The sequence below is a fragment of the Danio rerio genome, chromosome 6, assembly GCF_049306965.1.
Source record: "Danio rerio strain Tuebingen ecotype United States chromosome 6, GRCz12tu, whole genome shotgun sequence".
NCBI lineage: Eukaryota > Metazoa > Chordata > Actinopteri > Cypriniformes > Danionidae > Danio > Danio rerio.
Window position 1 is genome coordinate 3,887,254 of NC_133181.1, and position 25,957 is coordinate 3,913,210.

At 35.2% G+C, this 25,957-nt stretch overlaps 1 protein-coding gene across 25 annotated transcripts in view; it reads left to right on the forward strand.

Annotated features, from left to right (window-relative positions):
• Window positions 1-25,957, forward strand: part of ptprfa (protein tyrosine phosphatase receptor type Fa) — a 527,055-nt gene that overhangs the window by 429,488 nt on the left and 71,610 nt on the right. For all 25 annotated transcript variants that reach the window (XM_073952512.1, XM_073952514.1, XM_073952519.1 and 22 more), the window contains 3 exon segments: window positions 15,057-15,174; window positions 17,886-18,467; window positions 24,981-25,078. In XM_073952512.1, the coding sequence (XP_073808613.1) occupies window positions 15,057-15,174; window positions 17,886-18,467; window positions 24,981-25,078 (798 nt within the window).

The following is a 25,957-nucleotide window of genomic DNA, read 5'->3' on the forward strand; positions in this document are numbered from 1 at the left end:
AAACCAAGACCACACACACACTGGGTTTCATGTCTTATGGGGACTTCCCATAGATGTAATGATTTAATTTATTAATCTGGGGTCGCCACAGGGGCGAATACCATGATGTTGAATACCATGACCACACCCACACTGGGTTTCATGTCTTATGGGGACTTCCCATAGGTGTAATTATTTAATTTATTAATTTGGGGTCGCCACAGGGGCGAATACCATGACGTTGAATACCATGACCACACCCACACTGGGTTTCATGTCTTATGGGGACTTCCCATAGGTGTAATTATGTAATTTATTAATCTGGGGTCGCCACAGGGGCGAATACCATGATGTTGAATACCATGACCACACCCACACTGGGTTTCATGTCTTATGGGGACTTCCCATAGGTGTAATTATGTAATTTATTAATCTGGGGTCGCCACAGGGGCGAATACCATGATGTTGAATACCATGACCACACCCACACTGGGTTTCATGTCTTTTGGGGACTTCCCATAGGTGTAATTATTTAATTTATTAATCTGGGGTCGCCACAGGGGCAAATACCATGATGTTGAATACCATGACCACACCCACACTGGGTTTCATGTCTTATGGGGACTTCCCATAGGTGTAATTATTTAATTTATTAATCTGGGGTCGCCACAAGGGCGAATACCATGATGTTGAATACCATGACCACACCCACACTGGGTTTCATGTCTTATGGGGACTTCCCATAGGTGTAATTATTTAATTTATTAATCTGGGGTCGCCACAAGGGCGAATACCATGATGTTGAATACCATGACCACACCCACACTGGGTTTCATGTCTTATGGGGACTTCCCATAGGTGTAATGATTTAATTTATTAATCTGGGGTCGCCACAGGGGCGAATACCATGATGTTGAATACCATGACCACACCCACACTGGGTTTCATGTCTTATGGGGACTTCCTGTAATGACATTTAATACTGTACAAATAACCCTATAAAAATACCCAACTCTCACAGAAAACATCCATAACTTTATATATTTAAAAATTAAATCATTCTGTATGAATTATGAGCAATTTTCATCATGGGAAACAAAAATAACTGGTATTGCTATATTTGTAAGGAAAAACGGTCCTCACAAGGTGATAAATACCAGGACCACACACACACACACAGATGCGCACACACCTACACACACTCTGGCGCTGTACTGTAGCTGATGATTTAGCCTCTCTGTCAGTAAGTAGAGATTAAGTTTCACCTTCAGAGGTTAAAAGATATGTGCTTATTCAGCACCTCGCTCAGGGATTACATTTTCCCCTTATTCCCCTCTCTCACTCGCACACACACGCTCACACACTCGCGTCTGCCAGTCAGAGCTGTGGGCAGCAGTGATTTCTCCTCTTAATATGGCAGCTGCATATTCAGTGGCCGCTTTGTCTTCCCCCAGATGCACATCTCACCGCTGATGGAGGGATTTATATTCCGCTCCATAACCTTGCTGACTAACAGCAAATAAAATACAGGCCGCCTTCAGACCCTTCCAAAACGCTTTAATCATAAAACAGCGAATACAAACACAGAGACGGAGAGATGAGAAAGCCACGGCGAGACAAAAGGAGCGATCGCTCCATCAAACACAAATGCAAAGCAAGCCTCCAGCGCTGCCTTCTACATCCTCACAGAGACAAACTACTGTGTTTCTTCATTCTGGACAGCATTAATTTTAGTGATGTCTGACATTGTACACTTTAGAACAAGGGTCTCAAACTCAAATTGGTGGAGGGGGGGCATTTCAGTGACTGACAATTCATAGGAGGGCCATTTTAACACCGAATAAATAGGAAACCTGAGATAATTAATGCGTAGGACAACAAACATGACGTTTACATTTCAAACATTACCTGACACCAGTGATAATGCAAATCAGCACATTTATCCTGTCACATCACGCAAAATTATATTTGTGGTTGTTGTTTGTATGGCCGAGCATTAGACACACACTCAGTCATTCTTCCACTGAGCTTATGCAGTCATCTAGCTTTTTGTTTCTTGTACATATTGAAGGGGTAGTTTAAATTACAAACAATAGGCATAATAATTATTATTCTGTCCCAACCGATTGTATTGTCCAATAAGCACAAGACAGCAGAGAGCAGTTTAGTGACTTTACTGACAAATTGTTCTTCTCAATATCTTTCTTTTTTTTTGTAAATCTACAACAAAGAGGGGGAAATTATGTACATATTCACATTTACTTAAACAAGTTCAATTCAACCAGCAGTTCAATTTTACTAATGGAGATATCTATGAAATCTTAATAAGCATATGAGGAAAATCTAATAAATGAGACCATTTGAATAGAATATTAGCATAATTATAATATTTGTTACACCACCAGCGTAACGTGTAAGCAATGAAGAAGTGTTTTATCAACAAAATACGTGGTAAAAAAACTGATAATAATCAAATGACCCATGAATATTTACAAAAATAGAGCTTTAGTAAAAATAGAGCACTTGGTGGAGGGTGCTTCCCAGTGCTGGGTTGCTGCTGGAAGGGCGTCCACTGCTTAAAACTTATCCTGGAATAGTTGGCGGTTCATTCTGCTGTGGCTAAAATAGAGACTATTTAAATCCGCTCGGTAAAACCTATGCTTGGTGGTTCATTCCGCTGTGGCGACCTCTGAAAAGTCAAAGAAAAATGAATGAAGAATTACTTGCTTTTTTTATGGTTATTTCCACTGTCAAAGGGTACCTAAAAGCGAACCGTACCATACCACTTTTTGTTTACCCTTTGCAAAGGGTACCAACAGGCTCAAAGGCTACCATAAGGCAGATCTAGATGTGCAGCTGAACGCTATTGATTTACAGAGATTCGTCACTCACAGAAGCTGGAGAATGAAAACAAAGGAAGCACCATTTTTAAAAACACAGTCGAGACATAACATTGTAATAATATATACGTATCATAACAAGCCATGGTCAACCCAAGCTCAAACAAACATTGTCATCGTCTTAATGAACAGCAACAGAGCCAAGAAGAACCAAATCTGCCGTGTTCTGTTGTTGTTTTACGAGCCCGTCTAAAAGCGTGAGCGTTTTCTATGTTGCAGTTCTATTTCGTCATTGATCTGCGGTTATAATCAAATCCTGTTCACAGAAATGTTAGTAATGAACATTTATACAGTATTTATGTGCATAAAGCATCTGTTTTGTGAGAAGTGCTTCTCATATGATATGTAAACGACCCGTACGGCGTTACTGTGACATTTCCTCGAGTAAAAATTACGTCGTCTGAAACGTTCTGTCCAACACTATGCCCACCAAAAGGGTACCATCTTGGCATTGGAAATGCAAGCTTGATAAAGGTTACCTGTACCGACCCGTACCATACTGAACTGTACCTCTCAGTGGAAACGAGCCATTATTATATACATTTTCTACAGTTTTATCATTTTGTTGTGCGACACACAGACTGCTGCACTGTTCATAAAGTAAAGTAGCAATGGTCACTGCACATGTTATAATTGGCAAAAAAAACTGCAACACTCCTCCATCGGCGTCCGAAATACAAAATATAGCGTGTGTGTGTGTGTGTGTGTGTGTGTACGTGTTTTGTAACATATCAGGACACAAATCTGTATAATGACATGGGTATGACAAAGATATTACAAAAAGGAGGTGAAATATGAGGACATTGGTGACGTCCTCATTTCTCAAAATGCTTATAAATCCTACAGAAAGAGTTTAATCAGAGGGGCGAAGCAGTGGCGCAGTAGGTAGTGCTGTCGCCTCACAGCAAGAAGGTCTCTGTGAAGGTCGTAGTGTATGAGTGTGTGTGAATGTGTGTGTGGATGTTTCCAGAGATGGGTTGCGGCTGGAAGGGCATCCGCTGCGTAAAAACTCGCTGGATAAGTTGGCGGTTCATTCTGCTGTGGCGACCCCGGATTAATAAAGGGACTAAGACGACAAGAAAATAAATGAATGAATGAATGAGTTTAATCAGAGAGTAAAGCTGCACACCGTCTCCTGTGATGGTTGGGTTAAGGCAGGGGTTTTCAAAGTGTGAGGCGCGCCTCCCCTGGGGGGCGCCAGAACATGTCAGGGGAGGCGCGGGAAAAAAATATAATATAATAAAAATATAATTATTAAGTTTAATTATTATATGTATTTTTATTATATTTAAACGTTTTAATTAAACAAAGAAAAAAATACGTCAAATATAAGAAAACCTATTTTACCTAGAAGGCCATAGCTGTGAATTCGCTTCTGTTTGGCAAGCCCGCCAATACAGGTATATGCCTGCTAATACAATGGGTCGGTTTCTAGGACCCACCCCGATTCAAAGCTGTAATGAAGTTCACGGCCCTTTGGCCGCCGGGAAGAAGGAGGCGGAGAACCGAAGCAGTTTTAAAGTGATTTATTAATGACAGTGACGGCAGCTCCGTCTAAACCAAAACACTTACGCGGTGGCCTAACTCCGTTCCCACGGCGCTCGGCCACGCCCCCTAGCCACAAAAGCCTTCAAGTTCAGGGCTTAAACCCAAAAGACGACGATATGATGATCAGTATTTGAGTTTAGGATTTACGTGGACAGGACCAGCTGATGAACCACGACCTTTATGTGTGGTTTGTCAAAATATTTTGGCTAATGACAGCATTAGACCCACTAAACTTCCACTATTTTGACTGGGATAGACAGTTCTTGGAACTGTTCTATTCATATTGAACCATCATCCTAGTTTTAAAAACGTTACATTAAAATACTTATTACTCTGTAAATAATTGCACTTTCATGCAAATGATGATAAAAGTGAGTTAACAGTCTGACATCTGTCTGTCTTTATATATATACTGTGTGTGTATATATATATATATATATATATATATATATATATATATATATATGTGTGTGTGTGTGTGTGTGTGTGTGTGTGTGTGTGTGTGTGTGTGTGTGTGTGTGTGTGTGTGTATGTGTGTGTTTGGGAGGAGGGGGGCGCCAATGGATAAGTTGTGTCAAAAGGGAGGCCCACTGTCTTAGACTTTGAAAAACCCTGGGTTAAGGGGTAGGGTGGGGTGAGGGCAATACAATTTACAGTTTGGACAGTATAAAATGAATGGAAACCTATGTAATGTCCCCACTTTTCACAAAAACAAACATGTGTGTGTGTGCGTGCGTGCGTGCGTGTGTGTTCGTGTGTGTGTGTGTGTGTGTGTGTGTGTGTGTGTGTGTGTGTGTGTGTGTGTGTGTGTGTGTGTGTGTGTGTGTGTGTGTGTGTGTGTGTGTGTGTGCGTCTGTGTGCGTGTGTGTGTGTGTCAGTCTGTCCAAGTGCTTTCAGCCAGAGTTTTCTGAATTGGTGTTCTTTCATTGGGGAATGGATTATCATCTTTATGGAATTCCACAAAAATGGTTTTGCCACTAAAATCTTTTAGATTTATCTTTCCTCATCTCTCTGAAGATAAGAGCCTGAAGATAAGAGCCTGTACTCTGAAGATGCTGTGCTTATAATAGACAACTCGAATACATTCCTGCTGTCTCTTAGTATTCCGCTCAATGAAGCCTCAGGTTTTACCTCCACTGTAAATAATATCTGTACATTTGCAGGTTTCTGTACTTTGTGATTCATGTTTTCCCCGTTTATTCATGCTTTTGTGTTGTATTTTGAGACCTAGATCTTTCTTCCAACAACTTTCAACCTTGAAAAGTAAAAAAAAAGTTACTTTTAATAACATTTTTAATAGTTTAAAGTGAAATATTTAACATAAGCTCTGAGAATGTAGTTCTATATACATTTCTGGAGATCGCGGATTATGTACACGAGACTAAATCGCAACAAGATTTAAAGAGTTCACACTTAGCTGATGATTGATTATACAGTTTCTTTGGCATGCTGTCCCAGGAGAGAGCCCTGAGCTCATAAGATCCTCGAGCCCGGGGCTCCCTCCTGTTTGCAAGGCGAGAGGGGAGTTTGAGCTGAGGTAGATCTCAAGAACTCCCCTGCTGTAATAGCTAATGAACAGACATAATTGCTCTTAAGAGATAACTACTTACTAGGAGCATGTCTATGGTGGCGATTTGGATCAGTCAATTAACTTAAGCTGCATGTTTTTGAATGTTGGGAGGAAACTGGGGAACGTGAGCACAGGGAGAGCGTGTAAACTCTGCACAGAAACGTCGGCTGGCTTGGTAAGGACTAGAACCAGTAACGTTCTTGCTGCGAGGCAACAGTGCTAACCACTGGGCCATTGTGCCACCTATCTAGGAAATGAGGAGGAGCTGGGGTGAAGGGGGGATTCTTCAAAACGAAGAAGGCTGTTATATGGAACTCAGGGTATTTATTGTGGCTCAGGAATCGTCTGATTGCTCAATCATGAATTGAATAATGCGGGACCAGCAATGATAAGCACGTGATCCTCTCGAAATTAGTTTAGAAATTAACTGCACTTCTCGTTGAGGTGAAAAGTTGTCTCGTGAGTTGTGATGTTATGATGGAGTGTGAGGTTGAATTTAGCACTGAAGATTGGAGGCAGGATTGGATTAGAACTCCACATCAAGTGCTTTGCACACACCTGACAGGCTGACCTCGGAGTTGCACGTCACTCGTTTTGGATGGGAGAGTGTGACGTAACCAATTTTTTTTTCAAGGGTTCAAGGGTTGCCACATCCAAAAGCAGAGGTTGCTACAACTGCGGCCACATGCATTAACCATGGTTTAACATACAATGGAATAGAACTTAAAATATGCTTAAAGTGACATGGAAACAGTGCAAGGTCACAAAGTATATATTTTATTATTAACTATTCACCTTATTCTTAGCCGACGAGTGGCGCATGCATTTGAATATTTTTGGCTCGAGACTTCCAGTCTCATTCACTTCCATTATTTTTTGACATTAAAAAACTGCTCGTTTCACTGTTTGATGTTGCAAACTGATATTTTCTTATTATATTATTCTACTTGGTCTGTGTAGTCATGTAAACATTTGTTTGTAGAGCAAGTAGTTTGACCGTTTTCTGCCGTTTATTATTCCTAGTCATTTCTCCCATAGGTGACTGAATCGGAAGTTCTACAACAATTGCGAAAACAGGCGCACTTCCGCATTTTAGAATAAGATCAATATAATGAGTAAGAAGCCTTTAGTGAGGTAGAAAATGTACTTATTTTGTTCGCCCGGCTTTTGAAGGGAATGAGCAATTTCTCTTCAACTTGTTTCTTTGTCGACCTGGTTGTGATATTGCTCAGAAGACACGTCAAACAGAGACACCAGTGCCAAATTTACACAATTGTTTTCCTTCTTTTCTTGGGTCTAAATAGACCAAGAAGAAGCCTTTTTAACTTCTCTCCCAACCTCCCGCTGACCTGCAGCTACCCACACTAGTGGACGCTGCTCTCTCATTGGCTGTAGGTAATCACTGATGTTATTTTCAATCGGAAAGCATTTCACATGGCACGACAGCTGCAGGTATTTAGCATGCCAAATATCTCATGGCTGACAACGACTCATCTGCGATTCTCTTAGATTGCGTCTTTGATAGTTCACACTGTGTCCCTGCTAAAAAATCCAGCTTAAACCAGCCTAAGCTGGTTGGCTGGTTTCAGTTGGTTGACCAGCCTGGTTTTAGAGGGGTTTTGGCCATTTCCAGGCTGGTTTCAAGCCATTTCCAGTCATTTGGAAAATGACCAGCTAAAACCAACTTAAACCAGCTTGACTAGCCTGGTTTAAGCTGGACACAGCTGGTTTTTGCTGGGCTCCCAGCCTGATTAGGCTGGTCAAGCTGGTTTCAGCTGGTCCTCTCCCAGCCTGACCAGCTAAGACCAGGCTGGAAATAGCTGGAATTCAGCCTGGAAATGGCCAAAACCCCTCTAAAACCAGCCTAGTCAACCAGCTAAATCCAGCCAACCAGCTTAGGCTGGTTTAAGCTGGATTTTTCAGCAGGGGTGATTGTTATTCACGTGAACAAGCACTGATTTGCCTTTGATTCCAGGCATTTATATATGTTTTTTTTTTTATTTAACCAGAAAAAAACCCCATTGAGATCAAGATCTCATTTACAAGGCCAAGAGTTCTGCAAAACACGATTTATAAAAAAAAATAATAATAATAATAATAATAATAAAATAATGTAATAATATTAAAAATAAATATAAAATTAATATAATATGAAAATACAGTTCAGTTTTCCAGCTTTACCACATTTCAATATATTAAAAACACATACATTGAGAAATGGACTGTTTTTTTTTGTTGAAAAGGATAGAGCGAAACAATGTCATTGGGATGAGCTCAGATATCTTTAGTTCAGACTGAAGAGCTTTCCAGGATGAGGGGGCGGCATGACTAAAGGCTCGTCTAAAGGTTTGTCTGCAATTTCTTTAAACCTGTTTGCTAGTCGGGCTAAAATCATTCATTCTGAACTCAGCATAAGAGTCATTGGTCAAAAGATGCTGGTCCTGCAGAAAATCACTATCTGATCTTGTTCTGATGCCCTCATAGCTCTCACTCTGCCTTATAGAGGCTGATGTTGAGCTGTCATGGGCAGCTATGCCCTGTTAAATGTCTGAATGTGGGTCTGTCTGAGTCCCCAGCCCAGCTCTTCCGTCTCTCTCTCTGTTGTCTTTTCTTCTGTATTAATGAGTCGTGACAGTGATATCGCTCTAAACAGATAAAGAGGCGTCTCTCTCTCTCAATGGTGGTCGGCTCTAGTGAACTCTGTGTTGCCACAAGCAGTCTATCCATCATGCTTTAATGTGAAACGCTGAGGACTTCCCACTTTTCAGGACCCAATGGCTCCACCAAACACATGCTGGAGATAAGACTGACTACTCCACGCGGGGAAATGAATTGAATGTGATTGAGGAAACCCCTGCCTCGCTGCAGCTTTTAAACACAGTTTAAAAGTTTTAGATGATTCGTGCGTTCCTGTGATCTTCTGCTAGAGAGATCGGGGAATTGTGAGGCTATAGCTGTGAAGTGATAATTAAAGTCAACGTGAATCTCTGTTTGCAGCCTATTTTACTTTAACATGGTGACGAGTTTCCAGTAGGAACTCAAATAGTCCAGAGAGAACTAGATAAAGCGCACTTCAAGATGTGAATAGGGATGCAACGATTCTAAATTTTGATTTTAAGATTATAGTCTAATGAATCACGTGTGCAGAGTTACTGAAGTTAGTCCTGCGCGCTTGCAGTTTTTTTTAGTTACTTCTTTGGTTTGGTGCGTTAATCTGATCGTTACTATTATTCAAAAGAAGGTAATGATTCGCACTCAATTGCTTCATACTGTTTTTATTTCTACTTTTTCTTACATTTTACGGGTGATAACAGACAAACAGACGTTTCGGGACGAAGCCTTCCTCAGTGTGCCAATCTTCTTTTGAAGATTATAGTCTAAGAAATAATCACGGTTTCATGGTTATCTCGATTATTTGCATGAATTGATTTCAAAACCCCCACTAGTTTAAAACTAGTTTAAAATTGTTTTAAATTTCGTTTTGCACTTCGGGCCCAACTAAATATTTGTTGCGTTTGTAATCATTTAAGTTCATTTAATTGAATATATAAAAATCAGTGGATGTTATTGATGCATTTATTAGATAAAATTGCTCATTCAGGGCTCTATTTTGTCGGTCCATGCACAAAACGAAAAGAGCAGGGCGCAAACGCTTTCAGGGCGTGTCAGAATCCATATTTGCTATTTTAAGGACGGGAAAATGCGCTTTGCGCCGTGGCGCATGGTGTAAAAGGGTTGAGTTTATTTTCTTAATGAGTTATAGGTGTGTTTTGAGAATAAACCAATCAGAGTCTCATTTCCCATTCCCTTTAAGAGCCAGCTGCGTCGCACCATAAGTGCATTTGCTATTTACAGGACGTAAAGTAAGTGAAAGTGTAAGAACTGAGCATTTCACTAGCAAACAGTTCACAGTTTTTTAAACTTTTAAACAGAGCATCTACTGCGTGAGAATGAGAGATAATCGATTTACTTTCACTTTCGCTCTTGTAGATAGGGAAACCTTTACGCACAGACATCAATTAGCCTATAAATAATTAATTTTGTTTGTTTAGCGCAAATATTTGTTTTAAAACTATTTCTAAATTCAGTTCTAATTTCCAGCAAACGAATAAATGAACAATAATAACAAAGTGTGCTCAAAAACCTGAGTTATATCCTAAAACACATGCTGTGCCCCATACTGTATGGTCTAAAACGTGCAGGTGGGCAAATCTAAGCTTGTTTTTAATAAAACAAATATAAATATGGATATAATAAATAATACTGCTAATAATAATAACATTATACAGAAGCAAATTGTTATGAATGAACTGAAAAAGCCTCCCGAGATGAAGAACGCAAAAAAAACTGTGGTTTTTCATATTTATGTAAGCTATAAAATAATATGTTTTGTAATATTTTAATTCTTTATATTTATATCCTATAAATATTCTCATTATATCCTATATATAGGCCTATCCTTAATATTTAAATTTTTTCATATGTAAAGATATTTGCGTATTGCTCTACATTGTGTGTAGGCTATTAAGCAGTGTGTAAGCGAGGCACAACTCTGCGCTGGAGTTTAGACCGGACTTGTTTTGGTCTAATGAAAAATCTATTATAGTTTCTCAAAATAGCAACGCGACAGCAGTGCGCCTCAAAAACACCTTCCTTTTTAGACCAGAACGCCTATGGACGCACATATGAGCGCTAATGCATTTGCTATTAAAAGAGCGTGGCGCAACGCCTCAAAACGACTCTTGCGCCAAACTGAAACTAGCAAACAAGTATTGCGCCGCGCCTTACGCCACGTTGCGCCGAGTTTATGATAAGGCCCTAAGTGTGCTTTTGATCATTATCAATGCACCAGCAAGAATTGACCCTGAGGTGAAACTATCGCGCCACTGCTGCTTCAACGACGCTCACACCTCTATACTACAGTATGCTTTGCATGGGTTCTAGTACCTAAAGAGTAAGCTCTTGAGTAGTAGCTGTGAATTAGTACTGTAGTACACACTATGATAGAAAATATATGGGTGTTTATAAATAAGCAGTAGCACTGAAATACATACTAATACTGTATATTGATTGTAACAATACGGATGTGACAACGGAGATGAGGATCCAATAGCAGAGTCTTTATTATACAAGGAATGGTCAGGCAGGCAAGGGCCGATCACAGGAGCAAATAGTATTATTTGGACAATCCAAAAGAGAAGTCAAAAACAGGCTAAGAGGTTGGTCCAGCGGGCTAGCATCAGAAAACAAAAAACAAGGCAAAGAATTAAACACGGCAGAGCAAGGTGAGGAGAAACGCTTGGTAATGTGTACAGGTAACAACAATGGGTGTGTGTGTATGCGTGTGTGCATCCATGTGTGTGCTGTATAAATAGTCTATGTAATGAGTTCTTAAGCAGCTTCAGCTGTGCAAGTTTTTAATCAGTCTGGATGAGAAACCGGTGTGTGTGGTGCATGCTTGAAATTGTAGTCCATGTAATGGCGGATTTGTTGCCCTTTAGCGATCTGCAACTGCTAGATCGCCGATACTCATAACAGTGAAAAGATGAAATGTTAAATCAGCTGCTTGAACAGATATTGGTTTGGTGTATTTTCTATCCACTGGGAATGTTAAATGTGTGTCATTCCTACTACTGCATGTGGGAGTGTTTGTAAAAAACAAACTTTAACCTGTCCCAGATTTGTTATACTTTTGTTTGTTTGTGATGCATCCAGACTGCACTGTCACATGTCTATATTCAATAGGAAGCAACTTTAAACAGTGATTCTCGGCCTCCTGCAGTTCTTCCAGACATCAGCTTCCCTCATTCTTGGCTTGTTTTGCTTGAGACGACTGTCTTTAGACGCTCTGATGGGTTTTTCAGTGTCTTATTTTTCATCAAATGTACCCTCTCGAGTCTAGATCTACGAAAGCGTAGCTGGCAGACCCGGTGCTGAAAGGAATAAAACCAGAATTATGACCTTCTGAAAATGATCTAGATCTCAGGGAATAAAAGCAGATTCACATTAAGCACAGACCCCATCGCACATTCATCATGCTGTAATAATTCCAGTGAATGCAAGAAAACAAAGAAGAGCCTTTCATGCTTCAGAAATCCTGCATCGATTGTAATTTAAATCAGAATGTTTAAAACTTTGCATGGCGCAGCATATGGAGAACAGGATTTAGGCATTGTCCTTAAGTTGTAAAGATGCAGAAAGAGCAGCTTGAAAACCAGAGGAAATTGTGATTATATCGCCACTTACAGTCCAAAGTCCATGTCTGGTCCTCAAAGGATGTAATGAAACTGAAAAGCACCTTGACCTAGGGCTGGACAATAATTTGATATCAATATACATCGCGATATATTTTCTTTCAATATCGGTGATATGATTTTTAAACCCATATCGGTATTTCAATATAAATTTGCATATATATATTATTATTATTATTATTATTATTATTATTATTTTATTTTATTATCAATAAGATCCTATACATTGTATCATTTGTCACTGAATGACTTTCAGAGCTCAGGCGTGAAGAGCATGATCATGTCACTTGCATGATGACGTACATCACAGACATGCTGCTGCCAGCGCTCAGCAGTTCGCTCCGTCGCAGAAAGTTTTAGCTACAAAATATGAGTCCTGAATACAGATGTGTATGAACAAGCTTCCACGAGTAAGAACCCACCATGCAGCTTTTGCAGCAAAGTTCAAGCTGAGCGAAAGCCGAAAGAAGGCATGTGAGGAGCTCCAGTATAAACTGCAAACCTTTCACAAATGGCGAAAAGGCGTGTATGCTAAGTACAGCGAATAAACAGTTTGCAGCAGTGCTTAATCTGAGCCGGATCTTGCTCCGGGAAATGTCAGATATTCGTGTTTTGCGTAACTTGTGCGTTGTGAATACCTGCATGTTTGTGTATGTGAGAGAGAGAGCTAGCAAAGCTGTGTGCAGTGTTGTCAGATGTTGCTGACTGATTCCAGCCAAAAACTATACAAAACTCGCCGAAATGCAAAAACAACCGCCCTATCAAATTTGAAAAATGCCCAATCTGGCAACACCGGCTGAGTGCAATGTGTACGCGCGCACTCACATTAAGGCACTTTTGTCGAATAGACCTTTTACGCAAAAAACGGAAGTACGTCAACAACGTGTAAACCCAGTTCCGGTATGAGTTTTTTGGCGGAGAAAAGGCAGCTAGAGTGTTTTCGGCGAGCCTGAGTTGTCTTCCGAAGTTAATTAAATAAATAATTAAAAACATGCAATTAAAATAGGGGAGAGCGGGGTAGAACCTAACACAGGGCCAGGTGTAACACACTTGTTTTAAATACTTCCACACATGCTAGTATGATAAAACTTCGTGTATTTACTAGATGTCACAGCAATAAATTGTTTCATTATTAAAAAAATATATATTTTATTTTATTAGTTGAGTTTCGTGAACAGCTTATATTATTAACATTAATTTGTTCAGGTAGATATGCACAACGGTACACACAGGTGACTAGCGTTAGCTAAATACACTATGAACAATCTTAACTGCAGGTGGGATTGTGGTAAAGTTGGTTTTATATTTGCACATTCAGACTTTCCCTTTAACAATATAGTTACTTTAAAGTATTATTTGCAAACTCTAAATAGCGAATCATAGTAGCAGCCAATGACTATCAAAGTACAGCATTGTTCATAGTCAAATAACCAGTGTTAATGTTGTTTTCAGGTCATGTTTGCATGGTAATTTCGATCGTATATTCAAAGTAACATGGTAAATAATATAGAGACTTCTAAATGAACGAATGTGTGAATATAAAACCAACTTTACCTCAATGCAGGTGGGTGTGTCACGTAGTCATGATCCATCCTTGCTGCCTTAACCACCATATCGCTATCTTCATAGCATAGCTGTTTATACTGACGTTTGTAGGTTCTGTCATATACTGACTCCCTTCTCAAAGGAGCTGTAAAGTTGTTCCAAGGGAATAGGCACGGGACAACATCACTCTTCAGGCGACGAACGACGCAGCCACCACTGTAATCATCCGGAGCGAAGTGCCGGCTGCAGACATAGGTGCTACCTGTTTTACATTAAAACTATGCCCTTCCTCTCTTCAGATCGCCTGTATCCATTTAGGTTTCAGGTTTGGAACCACAGGAAAAGAATGAAATAAAAGGTAGGGCTGTTTTTGGTTAGAAGACGAACAGCCTGGAACACAACAGAAACTGCGATTCTTCGACTCTGCCATTTTTCGTATCTGCCGCTATGATAACAGGAAGTTTTAATGCACTACATTGACGTATTTCCGTTCGAAAAATGCGGAAGTGCGTAAAAGGTCTATCAGCTTTCTTACATTTACAATCACTTTCATCGATTGGTGATTATTGTTTCGCGCGCAGTGAGCAGCGAAGATAAATAATGACATAGTGGCCTACTAAATAATTTTCAAAAATATAAATATATAAATAGACTAAAATATATAAGAACTATTTTATGTGAAACCTTTCAATTTAATTAGGTAGTTACATACACAAATATAAATAGACAGATATAACCCTTAAAGGACGTTCAAGATGAAAAGCAACCAGAACTGTGAATGTACTCATCTGTTTGTAAAGGCTAAATACAAATAAAAAGTGAACATCAATTTTTGTCCTTTTTTATTAAGAAAAAAAGAGCCTAGAGGTATTATAGACTTTGCAAATTTGTAGGCATTTGTAGGTACAGACATCTATTGTGTTCGTTCTTGGCAGTTTTTTCCTGGCTTTTTAATTTTGTCCATATCGATATCGGAATTATATCATATCGACCGAAATTAAGAAATATATCTTGATATAAATTTTTGCCATATCGTCCAGCCCTACCTTGACCAGGTATACGCGAAATTGAGACAAAGCTGCGTGTCCTGACTGAAAGCGTAAAGTTTAATGAAAACCTTGAAACGTACTTCAGCAATATTAAACAGACATGTCAGACATGTGACAGCTACCTGAATGATGAAAAAGCACCAACCGTACAGCGTGTCTCTGCCTGCCATCAATTAACCCCTCTCCCTCTCTCTCTCTCTCTCTCTCCCAGGAGGCCGTGATCAGTGGTCTTCTCCCTGAAACCACATATTCAGTGACTGTAGCCGCGTACACCACTAAAGGAGATGGAGCGCGGAGCAAAGCCAAAGTGGTGACCACAACAGGAGCAGGTGAGAGTTGTGAAGTTTAGAGTTTAAGTGCTGCAGTATTTCCAGAGGTGAAAAGTTCAGCTGCAGTCACCTCTGAGCGACCTTCGCTGCATCACTTCAGCTGTATTTGCAGCTCAGCGGCCATTTCATCAGCTGAGCAATCTGGCCCGGGTGCTGGAGATTAAAGAGAAGTGGAAATTAATTCACATCATTCTTTTCTAAGGCAGGAGAGGATTTGTACAGGTAGTGCATTAGGGGGAATACACCAGCGTGACCTTTACACTAAAATAAGTCAGTGTGGGGTTGGAAAATTAGTGATTATGAATAGTGTTTTTCGGTGATATGTTAAAAAAAAAAAGTACAGGCATTTGTATTTTTGAAAGATTGTAGAGATTTTGAAGATTTTTTAAAATAAATTAAAGACATTGTTTTGAGTTAAGTCATCGTTTAGGTGTTCACCACCTGGCTTCTGCTTTGTGCACAAACGTCTTTCAGAAACCGTAAGCGAACTGCTTAAAAAGATGTTATCATTGAATGTTTTGGTCACACAATAAGATTTCATTAGTTAATGTATTTACTGATGGTGATCATTTACTCTGGCCTTGCTCCTTCTTATCTGCTCTCACTTCTGCAGATCTATGTGCCCTCCAGAAACTTGCGTTCTGTGAATGAACATCGCCTCGTGGTTCCATCCCAAAGAGGGAAGAAATCACTTTCGCGAACGCTCACGCTCAATCTGCCCAGTTGGTGGAATGAACTCCCTAACTGCATCAGAACAGCAGAGTCACTCGCTACTTTCAAGAAACGACTAAAAACTCAACTATTTAGTCTCGACTTCACTTCCTAATCTGCAATTGCCTCTTTGAATATCACACTAACTGTACAAAAAAAAAAAAATTACTAATGCTACTAATACTTCCCCTTCTTAGACTTTACAGACCTGAAACTTGCCTATAGCACTTATTCATTGTTGCTCTTAGTTGTGTAAATTGCTTCCTTGTCCTCATTTGTAAGTCGCTTTGGATAAAAGATAAAGATAAATGACTAAATGTAAATGTAAATGTAAATGATGGTGAACAACATGTAATGTAATGTAATGTAGGGCTTTGCAATTAATCGAAAATCCGATTTCGATTTCGATTATGGCTTCAAACGATTATGAAAAACCATCAATCGAGATAAACGATTATTCCATTATTTACCGCCCCCTGTCCAGTTGTCCTCACTTGTTGCTCTTAAAAGCGCGAAAGACCGCATGCTTATGTGTGTGCGGCGCGCAGTCAGAAGCATGCGGTCTGCACTTGGTCTCATTCGCACATTGTGACGAGCAGAGAGCACACACATCTAAAGTCATTAACGGGAGCGCTTTAATGTTCAAATAGGTGTCAAAACGCGGTGTTTAGTGATTATTCATATCAACCCTCATTTTGTAATAAACAAACGAGTTGAGGATCAAAAGATGCGTGAAAGCGAAACCATTAAAGTAACAGAGCACAGCTGCTTTCCAGATGTTTTATCATGATTAATAAAACAACGAGAAAATCCCTCTTTGCTCTTGACTGAAGACTTTTGTTGCTAAAGTGTTTTTCTTACGGTGAAGATGCTAAAAGCACAGTTTGTTTCATATTTTTATTATATTGTATTTATTTCTCTTTCCTTTGCAGGGAGGAAAATAATATATGCAGTTGAAGTCAGAATTATTAGCCCTCCTGAATATTAGCAACCTTTTTCCCCTAATTTCTGTTTAATGGAAAGAAGATTTCTGAACATAATAGTTTTAATCATTCATTTCTAACAACCGATTAATTTTATCTTTGTTATGATGACAGCTCATAATATTTTAGTAGATATTTTTTTAAATACAAGCAAATTCAAAGTGGGATTCAAAAGCTTAATTAGGGTAATTAGGCAAGTCATTATAAAACAGTAGTTTCTTCTGCAGACAATCAAAAATATATATATTGCCTAAAGGGGCTAATAATATTGACCTTAAAAGAGGTTTCAAAATATTTAAATTTGCTTTTATTCTAGCCAAAACAAAACAAATCAGCCTTTCTCCAGAAGAAAAAATATTAGAGGAAATACTGTTAAAATTCCTTGCTCTGTTAAACATCATCTGGGAAATATTTATTTTTAAAAAATTCTCAGGAGTGCTAATAATTTTGACTTCAACTAATAATCGTTTGGAATAATCGTGATTACAATTATGACCAAAATAATCGTGATTATAATTTTTCACCAAAATCGAGCAGCCCTAATGTAATGTGTATTTATATAGCGCATTTATTGTGTATGGCCATACACCCAAAGCACTTCACAATCATGAGGGGGGTCACTTTACTCCACCACCAGTGTGACACTTTGGCTAGGACACCGGGGTTACACCCCTACTCTTTACAAGAAGTGCCATGGGAAGAGCACTTGTGTTTATTGCCTCTTCTTGTTGAATCGCTGAATGCCTTCTCAATTGTAAGTTGCTTTAGACAAAAGCATCTGCTAAATAACTTAATGTAAATTAAACAGTATGACTATTAGCTGTTTTCCCAGAGATGGGTTGCAGCTGGAAGGGCATCTGCTGCGTAAAAAAGTGCTGGATAAGTTGGCGGTTCATTCCACAGTGGCGACCCCGGATTAATAAAGAGACTAAGCCAACAAGAAAATGAATGAATGAATGAATGACTATTAGCTGTGACTACATACAGTAATGACCCTCTCATCTGTGCCTCTGTCAGTTCCAGGAAAGCCCACTATGATCATCAGCACCACCATAGGCAACACGGCTCTGATCCAGTGGCAGCCGCCTAAAGAGATGGTGGGAGAGCTGATGGGCTACAGACTCCGCTATAAGCGTGAAGAAGAGGATATTTACACTGTCCGAGACTTCAGACGCACTGATGACCACTTCACTGTCACCGGCCTGCACAAGGGCGCGACGTACATCTTCAAACTCTGCGCTAAAAACCGCGCCGGGAATGGAGAGGAGTACAGCAAAGAGATCAGCACCCCGGAGGATGTGCCCAGCAGTTACCCACAAAACCTCAAAGTCGTTGGATTGACCACAACCACCACAAAACTAGCCTGGGATCCTCCGCCGCTGCCCGAGAGGAATGGGAAGATCGTACGATATGTGGTGGTTTATCGAGACATTAACAGCCATCAGAATCAGACCAACGGCACAGCGGACACGGAGATGACCATTCAGGGCCTGAAGCCGGACACCACCTATGATATCAGGGTGAGGGCGTTTACAGGGAAAGGTGGAGGTCCCATCAGCCCCAGCATCCAGAGCAGAACCATGTCTACCTCCATGCCTGGTGAGTGCTTCAATGGAAGCATTAGCTTCAGCTCATGCTCACCTTTTCTCCATTACATCAGGTTGAAATGGCTTCTGGAATAATAATGGATGAGGTTGGCTGTTTAAAGTTGCAGAATTTAAAGCAATATCAGGGTGATGCCACACATTCAGATTATTTTCTATATAGAGGGTTTTTGGGTCCCGTTGTTCACCCGGCGCAATAAGGCGTGATTTGTTGCTATTTTCAGACCAGCGCAACTGTAATTTTCACGTTTTGCACCACGTTGTTTAAATAGCAAAGATATTTGCGTCACTTTTTGGACTCGTTTTATGTATTTTATTTAATTATTTTATTTATTTATACTGGGACAATGTACAGCATGACATGTTGGCTTCGTCCGAAACCACCTACTGCTCAGGTACTGCAGTTAAATTGAAACGTACTACTCGGCCGCTTGAAAAGTACATTCTATACAGTATGAACGTGAAAAGTATGAATGGAATTCGAACGTACTACATCTGCCATTTTGTCATGGTCACGTGACCTTCCTGCGTCAGTTGCGCCGCTTTACTCCCATTCATGAATTTTCTTGCGGGGCCTCATGGGATAGCGCAAAGTACATGATATGTGCACTCCAGAATCTCGCCGGTAGTAGTAAGTGATCCTGGTACTTCTCGCATACTGATTTTAGAATTTCTATGAATTCGGACATACTACTCGGCTCGCATACTGATTTTAGCATACTGTATAGTATGGAAGTATGCGGTTTTGGACGCAGTCGTTGTACCAAAGTTAGCTATAAAGCATGGGTGTGCTGGTCTGAAATGGAGGTGTGTTAAGGCGCATTGTTGATGCTTCGCTATTCCGAAGAACTGATGTAGACCGTGCCATTGTCCAGTGCAGATCGTTTTAGTTATGCGCCTATGCAGGTCTCCTTCCATTATATAACTCACAGAGCTTAATGGTTCTTGAAGTCAACAAAGAAATAGCCTTAATTTTGTGTATGTTGTTAGTGTATATTTTACTTAAGCCCCCAAAAAAATCTTAATTCTAGAATTCTAGATAGATAATTGGTTTTTAGAAAAATAATTATATATATATATATATATATATATATATATATATATATATATATATATATATATATATATATATATATATATATATATATATATGTATATATGTATGTATGTATGTATGTATGTATATATATATATATATATATATATATATATATATATATATATATATATATATATATATATATATATATATATATGTATGTATGTATGTTTGTATGTATGTATATAAATATATATATATATATATATATATATATATATAAATATATATATATGTATGTATGTTTGTATATATGTATGTGTGTATGTATATATGTATGTATGTATGTATGTATGTATGTATGTATGTATGTATGTATGTATGTATATATATATATATGTGTGTGTGTGTGTGTGTGTGTGTGTATGTATATATGTATCTTTATATCTGTATGTATATATGTATCTTTATATATTTTTTTTTTCAAAAACCAATTATCTATCTATAATTATATAATATCTTTATATATATAATTCTAGATAGATAATTGGTTTTTGAAAAAAAAAAAAATATATATATATATTAAGAATAGAATTAAGAATTAAGAATTAAGATTTTATATATATATATAAACTTTGAATGGCATTTATTTTCATTCTTGGTTCTTGAATGTCTGCATTCTTCTGGTCACGTTTACACTTCTATTCAGATCCCACCAAAATGAATGTTTGAGCTGAATTGATTTGTGTAGTTTGATTTTAATGTGTTGAGAGTAAGAAGATACTACAAAACATGCAAAAACTCCTCTTTTTAATGCAGTATCCTCACTGATTGCACATATAGTCTGATTCATGAGCAAATGACTCTAATGAGCAGTTCATTTTAAAGAGTCCAGCAGCGCTCTCAAAAGTTCTAACAGAATCATTAATGGATTCATCAAAATTACAAATCAAATCAGAACTGATCCCAAAGCTGTATTTACCAGAGAAACTCTAAGAGGATCTGAGAGAGGGCTTTAATGGAGGGCTTAGTTACAGTTCATTTAAGAATTAACTTTCTCTCAGATGTTTCTGATTAAATTCATTTGGACAAATTAAAAGTCACAGATTGTTGACTAACTGAGATCTCTTCTGAAGATGGATATACAGAGCTCAGCATAAACGAGCACACCCCTCACAGATCTCTCTTTTAAATTATTATTTTCTACAAGATGCTTTACAATCATATATTTGTGTATATATAAATATTAGATTAGTCAGTAGCAAAGACAAAACTGGAACTACACAAAATACTATACCCAAGTTAAAAAAATATATATTTATAAAAAATTACATATAATAATAATAATAATAATAATAATAAATAAAATATATATACAAATTTAAAATATATAAAATAAAATATAAAATAAATTAAAAAAAAATATATATATATATATATATATATATTAAAGAAATTTATTTTATTTTGTTTTGTTTTATTTTATTTTATTTTATTTTATTTTATTTTATTTTATTTTATTTTATTTTTGATATATATTTATTTTAAATTTATTTTATTTTGTTTTATTTTATATTTGATACTATACTGAACTATCAAAAAAAATATAGCTTTTATTTTATTTTTGATATATATTTATTTTACATTTATTTTATTTTGTTTTATTTTATTTTATTTTATTTTATATTCGATGTATGTATGTATATATATATATATATATATATATATATATATATATATATATATATATATATATATATATATATATATATATATATATACAGTATATACAGTTGAACTATCAGAAAAAAATTGCTTAAAGGGGCTAAAAATTTTGTCTTTAAAATAGTGTTTAAAAAATTAAAACTGCTTTTATTCTTGCCGAAATGAAACTAAAAAGACTTTCTCCAGAAGTAAAAACATTATCAGACATACTGTGAAAATTTCCTTGCTCTGTCAAACATCATTTGGGAAATATTTAAAAAAGAAAAAAAATGTAAAGGAGGGCTAATAATTGTGACTGCAGCTGTATATAGATTATATAAATTTATATTTCCTCATAACTCAACCAAGATGTGATTAAGTGTGCTTAAATTAGATAGTGTCATATCCTACCTAAAATATTTTCGTATTATGCACACACTTAAAGGAAATGGCTTTTGCTGCTTCTTTAAACAACTTACTTACAATGAGCTGAAACAACAAAAGTTTTAAGTCTTTTGGGGGACAACTTAATTTTTATATGTTCATAATAACGTAATCAATTTGCATTAGGACAACATGAAGGACTTCCTGCCTTTTTACAGTGCAGTTTATGTTGAAATTTGGTTGTATTAACAATCCCTCATTTCCCAGTGATGGGTTGCAGCTGGAAGGGCATCCGCTGCGCAAAACATATGCTGGAAAAGTTGACGGTTCATTCCGCTGTGGTGACCCCTGATTAATAAAGGGACTAAGCCGAAAATAAAATAAATGAATGAATGAATAACAATCCCTCATCCAGTAAGCCATTTCTTAGAGCAAAATCTTCAATTAACCCAAACAAGATGTGATTAAGTGTGTTCAAATGCTATTATAGTGTCGAATCCTACTCAAAATGATTTACCATTTAGTTATATTAACAATACCTCATCTAGCAGCTCCAGACAGTCATCTTCACTGTCTCCTTTTTCTGCTTGTCTCATACACACATTCACTGAACAACACTCACACACACAGCAGATGGTTGGAGAGGAAGCAGGCGTACGGTTTTCTGAATGCAGTCGCTGCAAAATCTCCCCATACGGCTCATCTTATGCTCGAAACATTAAAGGGTTTTGCTCACCCTCCTGCCATTCCCACACTTTTTCTATAGAACATATGGACTTTCTTTGTGGTATTTTTGGAGCTCTATAGCATCCATTTCCCTTTCATTTCATATCTAGTATTTCTTTTTTGTATTTCACTTCCACAGAAGAGTGTAATACTGGTCTGAGCACATACATGGTTATTTGGTTTAATGTGACGTAATTGGACAGTAATTTGAAATAAATAAAATTACTTAGTGTATTAAGTAAATGTTGAGGAAAAAAACATTTAAATCACTATTCTTGTTTTTTATATTATATTATATTATATTATATTATATTATATTATATTATATTATATTATATTATATTATATTATATTATATTTTGTTATATTATGTTATATTATATTATATTATATTATATTATATTATATTATATTATATTATATTATATTATATTATATTTTGTTATATTATGTTATATTATATTATATTATATTATATTATATTATATTATATTATATTATATTATATTATATTATATTATATTATATTATATTATATTATATTTTGTTATATTATGTTATATTATATTATATTATATTATATTATATTATATTATATTATATTATATTATATTATATTATATTTTGTTATGTTATGTTATATTATATTATATTATATTATGTTATATTATATTATATTATGTTATATTATATTATATTATATTATATTATATTATATTATATTATATTATATTATATTATATTATATTATATTATATTTTGTTATGTTATGTTATGTTATATTATATTATATTATATTATATTATATTATATTATATTATATTATATTATATTATATTATATTATATTATATTATATTTTGTTATATTATATTATATTATATTATAATTATATTATGTTATATTATGTTATATTATATTATATTATATTATATTATATTATATTATATTATATTATATTATATTATATTATATTTTGTTATATTATATTATATTATATTATATTATATTATATTATATTATATTATATTATATTATATTATATTATATTTTGTTATATTATATTATATTATATTATATTATATTATATTATATTATATTATATTATATTATATTATATTATATTATATTATGTTATATTATGTTATATTATATTATATTTTATTATATTATATTATATTATATTATATTTTGTTATGTTATGTTATATTATGTTATATTATATTATATTATGTTATATTATGTTATATTATATTATATTATATTATATTATATTATATTATATTATATTATATTATATTATATTATATTATATTATATTATATTATATCATATCATATTAAATTATATTATATTATATTAAATTAAATTATATTATATTATATTATATTATATTATATTATATTATTTTATATTATATTATATTATTATATTATATTATATTATATCATATCATATTATATTATATTATATTATATTATATTATATTATATTATATTATATTATATTATATTATATTATATTATATTTTGTTATATTAAATTAAATTATATTATTTTATATTATATTATATTATATTATATTATATTATATTATATTATATTATATTATATTATATTATATTATATTATATTATATCATATTATATTATATTATATTATATTATATTATATTATATTATATTTTGTTATATTAAATTAAATTATATTATATTATATTATATTATATTATATTATATTATATTATATTATATTATATTATATTATATTATATTATTATATTATATTATATCATATCATATTATATTATATTATATTTTGTTATATTATATTATATTATATTATATTATATTATATTATATTATATTTTGTTATATTATATTTTGTTATATTATATTATATTATTTTATATTATATTTTATTATATTATATTATATTATATTATATTATATTATATTATATTATATTATATTATATTATATCATATCATATTATATTATATTATATTATATTATATTATATTATATTATATTTTGTTATGTTATATTATATTATTATATTATATTATATTATATTATATTATATTATATTATATTATATTATATTATATTATATTTTGTTATATTATGTTATATTATATTATATTATATTATATTATATTATATTATATTATATTATATTATATTATATCATATTATATTATATTATATTTTGTTATATTATATTATATTATATTATATTATATTATATTATATTATATTATATTATATTATATTATATTAGATCTATTAGTATCTATTATATATTATATTAGATCTATTAGTAATGACAAGTGTGATAAAATAACAACAGTATATTATTTGGAGTTGTGATTTACAACTCTAATATGTGTGTGTGTGTGTGTGTGTGTGTGTGTGTGTGTGTGTGTGTGTGTGTGTGTGTGTGTGTGTGTGTGTGTGTGTGTGTGTGTGTGTGTGTGTGTTCTGTCTTCTTTGATTCCCTATAGCGTAAGCGCATGCACAGAGCTGATATGTGGCTTTGGGTTTTTCATGTGTGGTTTTGAGATGAAGGTCTTAAGATGTTATCACGTACAGCTGATGTGGTTTCTCTGCTTATCGCTGCGCCATTCAGTGACTCTTCAACTTTCTCCTTCACAGAGTTCACGAAAAACTTTGGTGTGAAAGCCGTGATGAAGACCTCTGTCCTGCTCACATGGGAGGTGCCAGAAACATACAAGTCTCAAGTGCCTTTCAAGGTGATCTTTGCATGTCATTCTGCAAAAAGCACAGTGGGAAATGAGTCAAATGAGGGTTAGTTCACTCCAAAGTTGCAATTTACTCTCCCTCGTGGTTTGAGTTTCTTTCTCCTGTTGATATTTCGAAGAATGCTGTTGGCTGACAGAGTAAACAATTACTTTGGAAGGCGATGGGAGCACTGAAAAAAAATGATTCATTGGATTTACATAATCATTTTAGGGTAAGTGGTTGCAAACCATTTATATAGGCTAAATTTAAACAAACAGGTTTAGTAATGTTCAACTTAATTTGTTTGCTTGAATTCATCCCAAATAAATTGTTTGAAACCACTTAACGTAAATAAAAATTCTATATTCAATAAATATTTTTCAGTGTGCCAGCAACCAGCATTTTTCAAAGTATCTTCTTTTGAGTTCAGCAGAAGGGTGAGTAAATCCTTTTTGGGCGAACTGTGCCTTTAAGAGCTGTTCACACTAAGGTCGATAACTGTAAAGATAATGATGAAGATATTATTCTAAAAATTGTACTAGATCCACATATAGCAAAAGCAGAGATCAAACTACATTTATAATGATAGCGATGTAGAAAAACAAGATGGTTGGAACCACTGTCAGGACATTAGGATCAAGCGCTTATTTTAATGGATTTAACTGTTTAATAAAACTGTGTTGTTTAAAGGTGCAGTATGTAAGTTTGACACCCAGTGGTTGAGCTAGGTATTGCATTCCTGGATCAAAACAAACGCAAGCGGTCGGCGCAATAGCCTAGTGGTTAGCGCCTCGACACATGGTGCAGTAGCACGTCAGGGCGTCCCGAGATCGAATCCCGGCTCAAGGACATTTCCCTACCCTACCCGTTCTCTCTCTCCAACTTCGCTT